Genomic DNA, 14,629 nt, shown 5'->3' with positions numbered 1-14,629 from the left:
ACAGGGTCAAGGTGTGAAGAGTGACTTGATCATTCTTGGTGCATCTTTAGAAAATCAAGGCCGTTATCTTCCATATATCTTCCATATTTGGCTGTTCCTGGTCTTAGTTGCAGCATATAGGATCTTCATTGCCACATGTGGGATCTTTAGTTCCCCAACCAGGGATCAAACTTGGGCCCCCTGCAGTAGGAACATGGAGTCTTAGCCACTGGACCACCAGGAAAGTCCCTTTCTTTCTTTGTTTCAATAAATTCTTTTAAAAAATTAATTTTATTTATTTATTTCTGGCTGGGCTGGGTCTTTGTTGCTATGTGCAGACTCTCTAGTTGTGGCCCTGGGGCTTCTCCCTGCAGTGGCTTCTCTTGTTGTGGAGCATGGGCTCTAGGCACTCCAGCTTCAGTCGTTGCAGCTTGTGGACTTGTCCCTTGGAATGTGGAATCTTCCTGAACCAGGGATCGAACTCCTGTCCCCAGCATTAGCAAGTGGATTCTTAACCACTGAAACACCAGGGAAGTCCAGGTCCATTATCTTTCCTTAAAAATGTGACGGGTCAAGAGATCGAACAGAGGACCGATTTTAGAAAAGCAATTTTGGCGCAGAAAATCCTGGAGGAAAATATGGAAGGACAGCTGGTAGAAACATGACAGCCTTTTCGCACAGGAGCCCTAAACCCTGGGTTTACATGCTGGCTGAAAGAAGGGTAGTCCACCTTGGCTCCAAAGAGATGTCAGAGCAGCTTATGAATGTGTGAGGTGTACAAAAAGATGACAGAAGAAAATAGATTAGATTGAAAGGAACTGAGTATAGCACTGAGGTGAACCAGCATGCCGAAATGACTTTCAGAAGGACTTGCAGTTTTTAAAGATGGTTGACATTTATCCCGCAAGTTTAAGGTAGAAAGGGAAGTGGGAACACAGCTGGATAATGCCCTGTGTCTGTGAGAGGAAAAGCAATAATCTCAGAAGGACAACTCTTCTGTCCTTTAGTATCCAAAAGAAGTATTTCTACGGCTTCTAAATAAAGGAGCTTCTGCGGGATGAAATTTAGTGTGAAGTGCATTCTCAACTCATTTCCAGGTTTTCCCTGATGCTTTAATCCATGTTCACTTGAGGAAAAGCATAGATTCTGTAAGGGGCCCCGGGGTGTTTGATGATGTTTATCTCTCAACCTGCCACCTGTCTCAGGAATAAAGTGCTCTCAAGCAGATCAACCATGTCTCCTGGAGATGATTCTTCACGTTCAGTTTTATTTTGTTAGTTTGTTTGTTTTTTTAATCAGCTCGCATTTTCCCCTCATATATGCAGGCTGATGCCTCTCTGTGGACAGCCTTTGTTGGCAACGAGGGTCAGATCCAGACTATTAAATAATCAAATAAGCAGAATACAGGGTTGACCCCTTTTAGGGAAATTACATTTTTAACCCCATCTTCATTTGTGTAAGGACATGGGATACCAGAGTAGAGACATCTACCGTTGGTTAGGCTGCTAATCATAAGTCATGGTATTTAAATGAAATTTAATGAATTTTCTTTCAATTAAATTGATTAATTTTGAGTCAAATTGATCACTAAAGAAGCTGTAATTTAGTAATTTTATATAAGCACATTTTTCATTAAAATGTAAAAGCTTTGAGAGACTGCTTATTCATTTTCAGAAGGTGTATTTTCTGTATTTTTAAGGGTATCTGATTTATGCTCCATTCCTAGCAGAGTGGCATACCCTACCCTTTTCCTTCCTGTCCTCTCGACAAATGTAAACCTCATCCCGGTGTGTTTTGTTTTGTAAGTCACTGGCTTATTTGTGATGATAAAGAGATCATTTTTGAAGCATATTTGGAATTGCAGAGTGCCCAGAAATTTTGTGAAGTTTTTGTTTCCTTTTTTTTTTAATGGAGCATTTAAATTTTTGTCAGGAATGTTCTTTCTCCCACTCTACTTCAGACCGTAATGTTTTCTTAAAACCAGTCTAGTTTCTTAGACTTCTAGTTGGATGGCTTCACTGACTCAAAGGATGTGAGTTTGAGTAAGCTCCGGGAGTTGGGGATGGACAGGGAAGCCTGGCATGCTGCAGTCCATGGGGTGGCAAAGAGTCAGACATGACTGAGTGGCTGAACTGAACTAAACTGAATTTCTTAATCCTTAGGAAGGGTGGAGGAGTTGGCAGTTTGAGATGTGCTCTTGAGAGCTCTCCCTGGGTCACTCCGAAAACACCCATCCTGATGACGAAGAGGGACTGTCTGCGGGTGCAGGGCTGACAGAAGGCAGTTCTGAAAAGCTCCCCAGTTCTGGGAGGAGGGGTGGGAGGCCAGTGCCCTGGTAGTTCACACGAGGGGTCCACACTCTGAGGATACTGGAACCCGGTGGGTTTCTCCCCAACCTGCCCACAGGGTCCTGACCGGCCCGGTGCTCAGAGGCCCATCACTGGGCACAGCCCAGCCTGTGTTGTCCCTCGGTGGGCAGCCCTTTGTGAGTTTTCATGCTTCCTTTTGCTCTTTTGCTTCCCCTTCCTTCTTTTTCCTTCTTATTCTCTCCTGTTTTTGCTCTCCTCGACATTTGTTTTTCTTCTCTTGATTATTCTCATTTGTTTCCCCCTTACTTTGTAGTTATTCTGTACATTTCTTTCACCTTAAAATCTTGACCCTGTAGAACTCCTGTGCTCCAGCTTATGATCTTGAAGAGAATATTTTGACGTGTAAATTTCTCCCAGGCGTCATAACACACTGATTCAAGGAGGTGGTGAAAGAGGTGAGGGGGAGAGGATGAACTCAGTTCAGATCAAAGTTCAAATGTAGGTGTTCAAAACAGTGGAATATTGATAACACTCTCTAGTTCTTTGTTTTGGTGAGGTGGTGACATTCTTTTTACCGTCAGAATCCAGAGGTTTGCTTTTTGGAGCAGGTCATGTGGCATAGGACTATTTAAAAAAAAAAAAACTGGGAAACACTGTATGTGTCTTTAAGGGAAAGGGCTGTTTGTGACCCCCCCCCCCTGGAGACCCTGTGGGCTCTGCCTGCATCGCCTGCATAGACAGACAAGGAAGAGAAAGCGTCCTCGTTTCTACAAAGCCCCAGGGTCTTGTCTCAAGTCTCTTGTGTTTCGGAGGATTTGAAGGTGACTAAAACCAGCAGAAAACAAGTGTTCTAGAGCCTGGATTTGCTTTAACATTAACTGTCCTTGCTGTGATGTTAAAGATCTTTCTTCAAAAATGGCCAGCTCTTGTGTTGAGTTCAAAATAGAGCTCTGTCAGTATGAGACAAATCTTTTGATTAACTTAGTGAAGTATCGTATTTGGGAAAACACTTGTGTGTTAAAGCTGCTTGTTAGTATTGTTGCCACAGTGATGCCTGTTGGTGAGTGATCATGCCATGCTGTTCTCAGTGATTCTGTTCTGACAGACGTACCCTGAGCTTAGGTGCAGCCCTCGCAACGGCATGGCGACCTGTGCCCTGCCCAGCGCCTGCTCTCCTGGGGCTCCCACTTTGCTTCCATCGTTTCATCATTCCTTGGTCTCACCCTTCACCCCTCCCACAACACTCAACAAATATTTTACACATCTGCTGTGTGTCAGGCACGGTTCTAGGTGCTGGGGAGTCAGTAAGGAAAAGAATATACAAAGTGTCTGTCTTCATAGAGTTTGATTTAGTCAAGTAAGTTAGAGAAATAAGTCAGCAAACAAGTGAATTCTATAGCATTTTGTTTAAGGATCGACTTTGTGCAGAGAGCAACGGAATGGGGTGCTCCATGGAGCAAGGAGAGGGAGGGTGTGTGTGGCAGAGATCCCCATGCACCCAGATCCCCTGGAGGGGGCAGGACTGTGTGCGCAGGGCAGCAGGAAGGCTGGTGTGGCCAGTGTGTGCTTGGCAGGTGGGGATGGCACAGAGGTTGGGGCGGCGGGAGAGGAGAAGGTCGAAAGAGGCTCGTGGGGCCCAGGTGGAGACCATGCTTTAATCCAAGTGAAATGAACTTTCAATGAAGGTTAACAATACGTTGTATGATTTAAACCATGAATGCCTTTTACTTTTTCTGTACATTGTCACACACATGAACTAAAATGCTGTTAAATTAGTAAAGTCTGAGGTATCCCCCAGAGTGACTTCTATGTGTTGTCAGGCATCTGGTCTGTGTGCCAGTCTGGGATGGGGAGCAGTGGGACAATGGGGAGACAGACTCATCTTTGTCTCCCTACCAGCTGTGTCTGGGCCTCAGTTCCTCACTGCAATGCAAGGATGAACAGGAGAAGTCGTTCTCAGACTCCAATCCATGATTGCTGGTAGTTCCTGGAGGCTCTCTTATGTCTTTATTTTTGTGAGCTTCACAGAAAGCATCCCTTAGCTTAAAAAACAGAAGAATATGTGGCCTTGGCTATCCCTTAGGTTTTCCAGCATGAAGAAGCTGCAGTCCCATAGATTCTGTCTCAGATGACCATCAGTCAGTGCCTCTTAGCGAGGGCACATTATCTCTTGTTAAAAGGGCAAGGTCAGCTGTCAACAGTCAGATAAGGTGCCCAACACCCCGTCCTTCCAGGCTAGGGAGTTGGCTTCCATCACTGTACAGACTTAAGAGAATAATATGAGCAGTGACTGTCTTAGAAGATACTTCCTGGCACAAAATAGAAACTAGCTATTGAGATAAGTAATCATGACTGATGTGTAAAGAAGGGCATAGTGCTCATCTAATTTTAAAAATACCTAATGACATGAGTGTGTCATCTTGTGTGTTATATGTACTGAAAAGTGGTCGTGTCCTCATAGCATGTACGTATAGCTGGAAAGTAGCCTGGGTGTTTGGGTGCTTATTGTGGTTGAAGGTATATTGTAGTTAGTTTCATTTTCTGATCAAAGAAATGGGAAAATCTGCTCTTTAACATATTGCCTATCTTCTTCCTTTTCAACCCAGACTCTCAATCTGCTGTTTTAGAAACTCCGAAAAAATGTTCAGATGCTGCTCAGCAGGTAAGAAGACTTAATTAGGCTGTGGGATCCTTTTCTCTCATGTTTGTCTGCCTTATCTTCCATTTGCCCAGCCATCCAGGCCACCCGTGTTTCTCAGCCTGCAGGGGACTCCAGGCAGGTGGGTGGGTGTTTTCTTCCATTCAGACTTGGCCAAGGAAATCAGCCTTGAAGTGGCTCTGGGCGCAAGATCCTCAGAACCTGTATCATTCCACATCCGGCCAGAGAGCTGGGCTACAACTGCTGGCTCCACTAGGAAACAGTGGCCATTCAGGTGTCATGTGGAAATGTGCCTGGTTGAACTAATAGTCATATGGATATGATTTTTTTTAATGTCCAGAGCTTTTTGAAAATCAAATTATATTCTTAAGTTGATTCGGTGAATGAAACATTAGTGTCTGTTTAATTCCCATGGAAACTTTCTTCTTCTGTTACTAAAGAAGTCAAATCTAATGCCTTCTTTTTCTTGCACCAAAATGCACTTCCTGCAAAAATAAGAAACGTTTGTATGGAATAGTAATTGGGGTTAGAAGTTGTTCTTTTGGATATAAAATCATTTAAAAAATTTGTTTATATATTTTCCAACTATAATTTGAAAATAACTTAATATTAGAAATTATGAGCATGAAGCATATTCTCTGGAGGGGAGTCTAAGTAGAAAATTAGATGGCTCTTGCCCAGGTTCCACCCCAGGTCAATTTCTGGTTAGTGATGGCATACTATCTGGGATATGGTGTTCTTCTCTGTAAAAATCAAAGAATCTGATGATTTTTGAGAACTTTTCCAAATATAAATTGACTCCTCTTTTCAAAAAAAGCAGCCCTGCAGCATACATGGAAGTTTGCTCCTCCTGGAGGAGAAATGGAGATATAAATTGATTGAGAATTTCATTTTATAAATCCTCTGGTGCTTTTCAGAAATATAGCTAGACAGGTCACTATGATAAGAGTAAATATACTCTTAAGAATAATGTCATAAAGCAGGTTTTCCCAGCTTCTTTTTTCTTTTTTTTTTAAGAGCAGAGACCTCTGTCAGGCTGGGGTACTTGGAGAGGTCTGGTGGACTCAGCTGGAAGTTCATTACCTTGTGGTTGTTCAGTCACTAAGTCGTGTCCGACTCTTTGTGACCCCATGGACTGCAGCATGCCAGGCTTCCCTGTCCTTCTCTATCTCCTGGAGTTTGCTCAAATTCATGTCCATTGAGTCAGTGATGCTATGTAAGTTTAGTGATTAGCCAAGAGTGAATACAGTGAAGAGAAGTAAAAAGAAATAATCAGAAAAATTTGTGCCCTCAAAATATCTCATTATTGTTGCAGCAGTTTTTTGTCATGACTAAGTTGTAATTTGAGACAATATGTTAGATTTTTCTAGTTCTTATCTAGTTCAGGGTGCATAGTATTGAATTCTCTGTTACATTGATAATCCCAAAGAAAACCTGAACAAAAAGTATTCCACACTATCAACACATACAACATTGCTCTGTGTATTAAGATTTCATATAGAATAATACAAGGTAGATATTCATGTGTGTATATAAAATTACAGTGATTTTCCATTTTTCTTGAGCTTTGAACCAATAGTATGTGGAAAACCTGATGAACTGGGTAATTTTAAAACACCTGATGTTATAGCCTGGAAACTCATAAGCAAAACAGACTAATTTGAATTTCATACCTTCTCATTTCCTTGTCACCAACGAAGTATCTAGAAACTGGAAAATGCAATAAATTAATTGGGAGGCAGTTGAAGCCAAGCACTCAGTAATGACATCACTTACTCTTGGAGTCACTGGCTCCTTGTCATTAGTTTATTGAGGACGGGTTCTTTTCTGAGATGATATGTGTCTGTTTCATAAAACCTGAAATGACAGCCCTAAGAGGGGTATGGGAAACTAGAAACCTGGGTACTGTGCACCTGTTATTTTACTGTAGTATCGTAGGCAATTCTTATAATAACCCTTTAAAGGCACTTCCATTAATTCATATTTAACTGATAGGGACATGACATTTATAGAAATTAACTTGCTTTAGGTCAAAGATTGATAAAGGGTAAGAGTCATGATTTGAACAAGAGGTTTGACTTTGTACCTCATGTTCTCTCCAGTATGATAAAATCTAGACTTTTACACATGTAATTTTCCTATGGCTATTTAATACCGTCTCATGCCAGAATCATCCAATGATGAGGTGAGAAATTTACGTTATCCTATTTATACCTTACATAAGAGTCTGATGTCAAGATTCGTTTTAGAAGCTTAGATTGAAGCTGACTGGATCAAAGATACATGTTTAACTTTCTGCTAAATTGTGTCCATTTCTCAAACTTTAGTGCCTCACTACTCTTGAAAAACGTGCAGCTCTGTCTTTTGTGTAATGCGCCTTGCTTCTAGTTACTAGACAGCAGTCTGTCTGTCTGTCAGCTGCCCTTGCAGAGGAAGTGAGAGGCTTCTGGCTGGTTTGCCCTGTGACTGGTGGACGTGATGAACGCAGAGGGTTGGTCCCTCTGTGGAGGTGATGTGGCTGGTGCGTTCACTCTGTTCTCTTCAGGCACCTGTTCTCTCCGTTCAAGCGCTCTGGAGTACACTGAATTAGTTTTGACTTTTTCTCTCCCTGTACTTAATAATTCTGAGAACTCCATATCCCTAGACAAGGCCCATGATTCCTAATGCCTCTTCTTGCTGGGAGGGGTGGAAGGTGCAGGAGTTGTCTGTGCACATGGAGAGAGACCCACTGCTACCCTCTAGTGCTGTCACCCAAGGCCTATGGGTTAGGAAGTTTTAAAACAAAGCTACTTTCTTTAGACTTCACTTATTGATTGCTATTGCTAAGTCACTTCAGTCGTGTCCGACTCTGTGTGACCCCATAGACAGCAGCTCACCAGGCTCCCCCGTCCCTGGGATCCTCCAGGTAAGAACACTGGAGTGGGTTGCCATTTCCTTCTCCAGTGCATGAAAGTGAAAAGTGAAAGTGAAGTCACTCAGTCATGTCCGACTTAGCGACCCCATGGACTGCAGCCTACCAGGCTCCTCCAACCATGGTATTTTCCAGGCAAGAGTACTGGAGTGGGTTGCCATTGCCTTCTCCATCACTTATTGATTATTTGAATTCAAATAATACGATTTGAGGGGCTTCCCTTGTAGCTCAGTCGGTAAAGAATCTGCCTGCAATGCAGGAGACCTGGGTTTGACTCCTGGGTTGGGAAGATCCCCTGGAGGATGAAATGGCAACCCACTCCAGTATTCTTGCCTGGAGAATCCCATGGAGAGAGGAGCCTGGTGGGCTACAGTCCACGGGGTCTCAAGAGTCTAACATGATTTAGTGACTAAACCACCAATATGATTTGAAAGCTGCCCTAGCTAAAGAGTTATGTCATAAGACAGAAACAGGACTGTCTGTATTCTGTATGTCTTTTTATTCTTTGGCATTTGAAATACTATTTAAACTGTAAATTCATTTACATGCTACAATATGTAAATAGCCAAATGTCAGTTATAGTCTCTAAAAATGTTTACTCCTATGTTAAAGATTAATTTATGGTAGTTCAATTGGTTACTGCCCAGTTTTTAGCTAATTTTTTGCTTTTGAAGTTACATATAAAATATGTGCTTCAAAGCATTGTCCTAAGACTCTCAACATCTTTCTGATGTTAATGGACTAGCTGAAAGGTAAATAGAATAAAATTTGACCTTTGAAAATTCTAGCTTTGGATAGACATCAAGAAATTGAAAGTTGGGTCTTCCTACACAATACGGTATTTATTGAGAACAGTCACATCTGTTACAGAGTGTTAGATAATGAAAAAATTAAACAAAATTAGTACTCTGTTACCCTTTACATTGTATGCAAATAAATTCTCACAGGTCAGGAAAATGTGTACGATTTGAACTCAGTCCAGTTTTAATTTCCTTTGAAATTGGCTTAAAACTTTTCCCCCAGGATCCTGCTTTGATCAGTCCTCTCAGTGCCCAGTTGGACTGCAAACTTAATTGAGGAACTGAGTATTCTTTTCTATTGGTTCTCCTTTCAGAATATCCTTTGTAGTGCTCTTTATACAATGACTGCTCGTACAGTGCATTGCTAGTTTCAGATACATGTTTATTTAGAGGCACATCAAGGGAACACATGTGATGGAGCGATGTAGCCTGGTTGATGGTGCTTGAGGGGTGACTCACCTGTGTTATGACATAGACAAGTTCAGAGCGTAATAGAAGACTTGGTCAGATCAAAGAAAGGGGTAAGGGATGTGATTTTGAAGGAATAGTGATGGAGACATGAAAACAAGCAACTTGAATTGCATGAGAGAAAGTGACTTAGACATATTAAGGAGTTCGGGAAAAGTGCATTCCTTTTAAACTCTAAGGCAATAGGTGACGTGAAGTCACATGTTAATTACAGACCTACAACAATTTACAAGACAGGTAAACAACCACAGTGGAGACCAGAGTAAGAAAAAGAGGGGTTCAAGGGGAGACAGAAAGAGGTGGTTGTGGTCTAGAAACATAGGTTGTTCTTCCTTGAAGTTTACCTCAGACTCTGAATGTTCTTAGGTGGATTATCAACACATTGGTGCAGTGACTCTGGGAGTGGTGGTGGGGGGTGGGTAGGGGTCGTTGGGAAGGGGGAGACACAGTCATCCCCCTGTGGAAGCATGGGAAATGGGTGCTGTTTTGGCAAGGTGTTCCCCATTATGTGTTAAGTGGAAGACAATTCTTCTGGAAAGTACCTTTTCATTTTATGGAAACTCCCCCTAGCTCAGAGGAAACAAATTAGACATTTTAGTTTTAGAGATAAAAAAAAAAAGAGAGAAACTGTTCCCACAGTTTTAAGAGTGAAAAGCAGCAGGCATCTGGAAAACAGTTACAATTTGAGGTGTGAATGTGCAAAAAGCCATGTTTTTACTCTTCTCTTGGAAGCTTCCCATGTAGCTCAGTCAGTAAAGCATCTGCCTGCAATGCGGGAGGCCTGTGTTCAATTCCTGAGTTGGAAGTTTCCCTGGAGAAGAAATGGCAACCCACTCCAGTGTTCTTGCCTGGAGAGTCCCATGGACAAAGGAACCTGGTGGGCTACAGTTCATGAGATCACAAGTCAGACACGACTTAGTACTATCTTTCTGGGGCAGTAGGACTTGGAGGTGAAATGAAGTTGTGTCCTTAACCTACTGAGCTTTTCCTCTGCTTGTTCAGTTGCTAAGTCATGTCTGATTCTTTACGACCCAGGGACTGCAGCACACCAGGCTTCCCTGTCCTTCACTACCTCCTGTAGTTTGATCAAGACTTATGTCCATTGAGTCAATGATACCATCCAGCTATCTCATCCTCTGTGGTCCACCTCTCTTCCTGCCCTCAGTCTTTCTTAGGATCAGAGTCTTTTCCAACGAGTTGGCTCTTGGCATCAGGTGGCCAAAGTACTGGAGCTTCAGCTTCAGCATCAGTCCTTCTAAGAGTCAGTTCAGTTCAGTCACTCAGTCATTTCTGACTCTTTATGACCCCATGGACTGCAGCGCGCAAGGCTTTCCTGTCCATCACTAACTCCCGGACCTTGCTCAACCTCATGTCCATTGAGTCGGTGATGCCATCTAACCATCTCATCCTCTGTCATCCCCTTCTCCTCCCACCTTCAATCTTTCCCAGCATCAAGGTCTTTTCTAATGACTAGTTCTTCACATCAAGTGGTCAAAGTATTGGAGCTTCAGCATCAGTCCTTCCAGTGAATATTTAGGACTGATTTCCTTTAGGATGGACTGGTTGGATCTCCTTGAAACCCAAGGGACTCTTAAGAGTCTTCTCCAGCACCGCAGTTCAAAAGCATCAGTTCTTCAGTGCTCAGCTTTCCTTATGGTCCAATGCTCACATCCATACATGACTACTGGAAAAAACATAGCTCTGACTAGACGGACCTTTGTTGGCAAAGTAATGTCTCTGCTTTTTAATATGCTATCTAGGTTGGTCATAGCTTTTCTTCCAAGGAGCAAGCATCTTTAATTTCCTGGCTGCAGTCACCATCTGCAGTGATTTTGGAGCCCAAGAAAATAAAGTCTGTCACTGTTTCTATTGTTTCCCCATCTATTTGCCATGATATGATGGGACCAGATGCCATGATCTTAGTCTTTTAAATGTTGAGTTTTAAGCCAGCTTTTTCACGCTTCTCTTTCACTTTCATCAAGAAACTCTTTAGTTTTTCTTCTCCTTCATAAGGGTGGTGTCATCTGCATATATGAGGTTACTGATATTTTTCCAAGCAATCTTGATTCCAGCTTGTGCTTCATTCAGCCTGGCAATTCACATGATGTACTCTGCATATAAGCTAAATAAGTAGGGTGACAATATACATCCTTGACAATCTCCTTTCCCAGTTTGAAACCAGTCCATTGTTCCATGTCCAGTTCTAACTGTTGCTTCTTGACCTGCCTACAGATTTCTCAGGAGGTAAGGTGGTCTGGTATTCCCATCTCTTTCAGAATTTTCCAGTTTATTGTGATCCATACAGTCAAAGGCTTTGGCATAGTCAATAAAGTAGAAGTATATGATTTTCTGGAACTCTCATGTTTTTTCTATGATCCAACGAATGTTGGCAATTTGATCTCTTGTTCCTCTGCCTTTTCTAAATCCAGCTTGAACGTCTGGAATTTCTTGGTTCATGTACTGTTGAAGCCTAACTTGGAGAATTTTGAGCATTACTTTGCTAGCGTGTGAGATGAGTGCAATTGTGTGATAGTTTGAACATTCTTTGGCATTGCCTTTCTTTGGGATTGGAATAAAAACTGACCTTTTCCAGTCCTGTGGCCACTGCTGAGTTTTCCAAATTTGCTGGCATATTGAGTGCAGCACTTTCACAGCATCATCTTTCAGGATTTGAAATAGCTCCACTGGAATTCTATCACCTCCACTAGCTTTGTTCATAGTAATGCTTTCTGAGGCCCACTTGACTTCAAACTCCAGGATGCCTGGCTCCAGGTGAGAGATCATACCATCGTGGTTATCTGGGTCATTAAGATCTTTTTTGGTGTAGTTCTCATATGTATTCTTGCCACCACTTCTTAATATCTTCTGCTTCTGTTAGGTTCATACTGTTTCTGTCCTTTATTGTGCCCATCTTTGCATGAAATATTCCCTTGGTATCTCTAGTTTTGGAGAGATCTCCAGTCTTTACCATTGATGACTCATGAGAGGGGCAAACAGATCAAGCAGCTGCTCTAAAGGGATAGCAGGTGATAAAAGTTAATAACTTACAAAGGATGTTTTTCCTTTACTGCACTATTGGTTGTCTGCTGATATACTATGTGTAAGGTATTTGTGGTCTTTATTGAAGGAAATACAAGGAATTGTAAGGTCCTGGGCTCTTCTGTAGATATGAAGTGATTTGCAAGATGTCAAGTGATTCTGCTAAGGTATTTAGTCTATGTTGTATTACAGAATTAGAAAAAAAAAAAGTTAACCTACCGAGCTGCGCTTCTGAAATCTGAACGTACTCACGTATGCTCTCTGCTCACGGTGTTAGAGACAAGACTCAGACCTGAGTGGCACGCAGGGCTTTCCCTTGCCATCTTCTGCCTTGAGCCCCATCGCCCACTGTTCCCTAGATGTTCAGTTTGTCCTGACCTTAAAAAGACATCCTGAAAGCATTTTCTGAAAACTTTAGCATCCTTCATGTCTGTCTTTGATACCTTTCCTTCTTATGCCTACTGCCCCTTTTTAATTCACTGAATACATATTTCTTAATCTAAACTCATGTGAGACTTCACTCCCTCTTCTCTGTGTTCCCCGAGAGGCCTCCCTCCTGACTCCTTTGATGGCTCTGCTCCGGGACTCTGTACTTACCTTGCTCTCCCATAACTGTTGTATTATGTGCATCTCATAGACAACTGTCCCCCTTAAAGCTAGACTCCTCCATTCTACCTCTCTCTCCAGTGTCTAACATAGTACCTGACATTTTGAGGCAGATCAGCACATGTTTGATAAACAAATAGGTATGGAGGGGTCCACACTGTCAGGAGTAGAGGTGGTTGTTGGGGAGTGGTAGAAATTCTGTTTCTATTCACCCCAAGTGATGAGGATTGAGCTTTGAAACAGTTTTCCTATGCACAAATCCCAGTTCCCTCACTACCTGGGAAGCGTCTGCAATGTATTCTGTTCTCTGTGCCTTAATTTCCTCTTCTACAAATAGGGAATAATGAGTCTCATAAAATTTTGTGAGATTTAAATGCACAAATGTAGCCTAAAAGAGCCCCTGGCACATAGGAGGCTCTCAAGATGTTAGCTGTTAGCTCAGCAGGTGGCATAGTGGTAAAGAATCTGCCCGCCAGTGCAGGAGATGCAGAAGACGTGGGTTTGATCCCTGATCTGGGAAGACCTCTTAGAGTAGGAAATCGCAACCCACTCTTGAATTATTGACTGGAAAATTTCGTGGACAGGGGAGCCTGGCGGGCTACAGCCCATGGCATTTCATAGGGTTGTACACGACTGAGCGACAGAGAGCTGAGCCGAGCAAACACCCGTAAGCCATTCCACCAGACTTGCTGTGAGTGCTGTTCTTTGCAAGCTTAATTACCTTACAGGCTGAATAGGTGTCCATCCAGAAGGGTGGCTAGGAGGTGAGCAGTTTATTGCAGTATCATCAATGAAGGGAAACTATGATGAGATTGTTTTTCTTCTTTGCAGTAATTGGGACAGCTCAGGAATATTTTGCTTTAGAGTTATTGCAGGACCTTGCCACAAATCAAGTAATGAGAGAGAACATTCAGAAGATGTGAGAGAACCAAAGAGACTGTTTGTTTCTATTTTTTCTGACCTGTTTCTCAAACATGCTGTTTAATACTTCTACTCTTGTTATTCACTACTGACAGGTACTGTAACCTTCCCTCCAGTCAGATTATCATTTACTGCTCAGTTCAGTTCAGTTCAATCGCTCAGTCATGTCCGATTCTTTGTGACCCCATGAATCCCAGCACTCCTGGCTTGCCTGTCCATCACCAACTCCTGGAGTTCACTCAAACTCATGTCCATCGAGTCGGTGATGCCATCCAGCCATCTCATCCTCTGTTGTCCCCTTCTCCTCCTGCCCCCAATCCCTCTCAGCATCAGAGGCTTTTCCAATGAGTCAACTCTTTGCATGAGGTGGCCAAAGTACTGGAGATTCAGCTTTAGCATCAGTTCTTCCAGTGCACACCCAGGGCTAATCTCCTTCAGAATGGACTGGTTGGATCTCCTTGCAGTCCAAGGGACTCTCAAGAGTCTTCTCCAACACCACAGTTCAAAAGCATCAATTCTTTGGCACTTAGCTTTCTTCACAGACCAACTCTCACATCCATACATGACCACTGGAAAAACCATAGCCTTTACTAGACAGATCTTGTTACCAAAGTAATGTCTCTACTTTTCAATATGCTACCTAGGTTGGTCATAACTTTCCTTCCAAGGAGTAAGCATCTTTTAATTTCATGGCTGCAGTCACCATCTGCAGTGATTTTGGAGCCCCCAAAAATAAAGTCTGACACTGTTTCCACTGTTTCCCCATCTATTTCCCATGAAGTGATGGGACCAGGTGCCATGATCTTCATTTTCTGAATGTTGAGCTTTAAACCAACTTTTTCCCTCTCCTCTTTCACTTTCATCAAGAGGCTTTTTAGTTCCTCTTCACTTTCTGCCATCAGGGTGGTGTCATCTGCATATCTGAGATTATTGATAT

General features: G+C 42.5%; 1 protein-coding gene across 1 annotated transcript in view; it reads left to right on the top strand.

The window, feature by feature from the left end:
* The window catches only part of FMN2 (formin 2), a 354,330-nt gene that overhangs the window by 114,731 nt on the left and 224,970 nt on the right, over positions 1-14,629 (top strand). Inside the window, exon 4 of the mRNA XM_070289497.1 lies at positions 4,895-4,950. Coding sequence (XP_070145598.1) covers positions 4,895-4,950 — 56 coding nt within the window. The remainder of the gene's footprint in view (positions 1-4,894; positions 4,951-14,629) is intronic.

The sequence above is a fragment of the Ovis canadensis genome, chromosome 25 (genome assembly GCF_042477335.2).
Source record: "Ovis canadensis isolate MfBH-ARS-UI-01 breed Bighorn chromosome 25, ARS-UI_OviCan_v2, whole genome shotgun sequence".
NCBI classification, from domain to species: Eukaryota; Metazoa; Chordata; class Mammalia; order Artiodactyla; family Bovidae; genus Ovis; species Ovis canadensis.
Note: the sequence above shows the minus strand (reverse complement) of the source record. Positions and strands in the feature narration are given on the sequence as shown.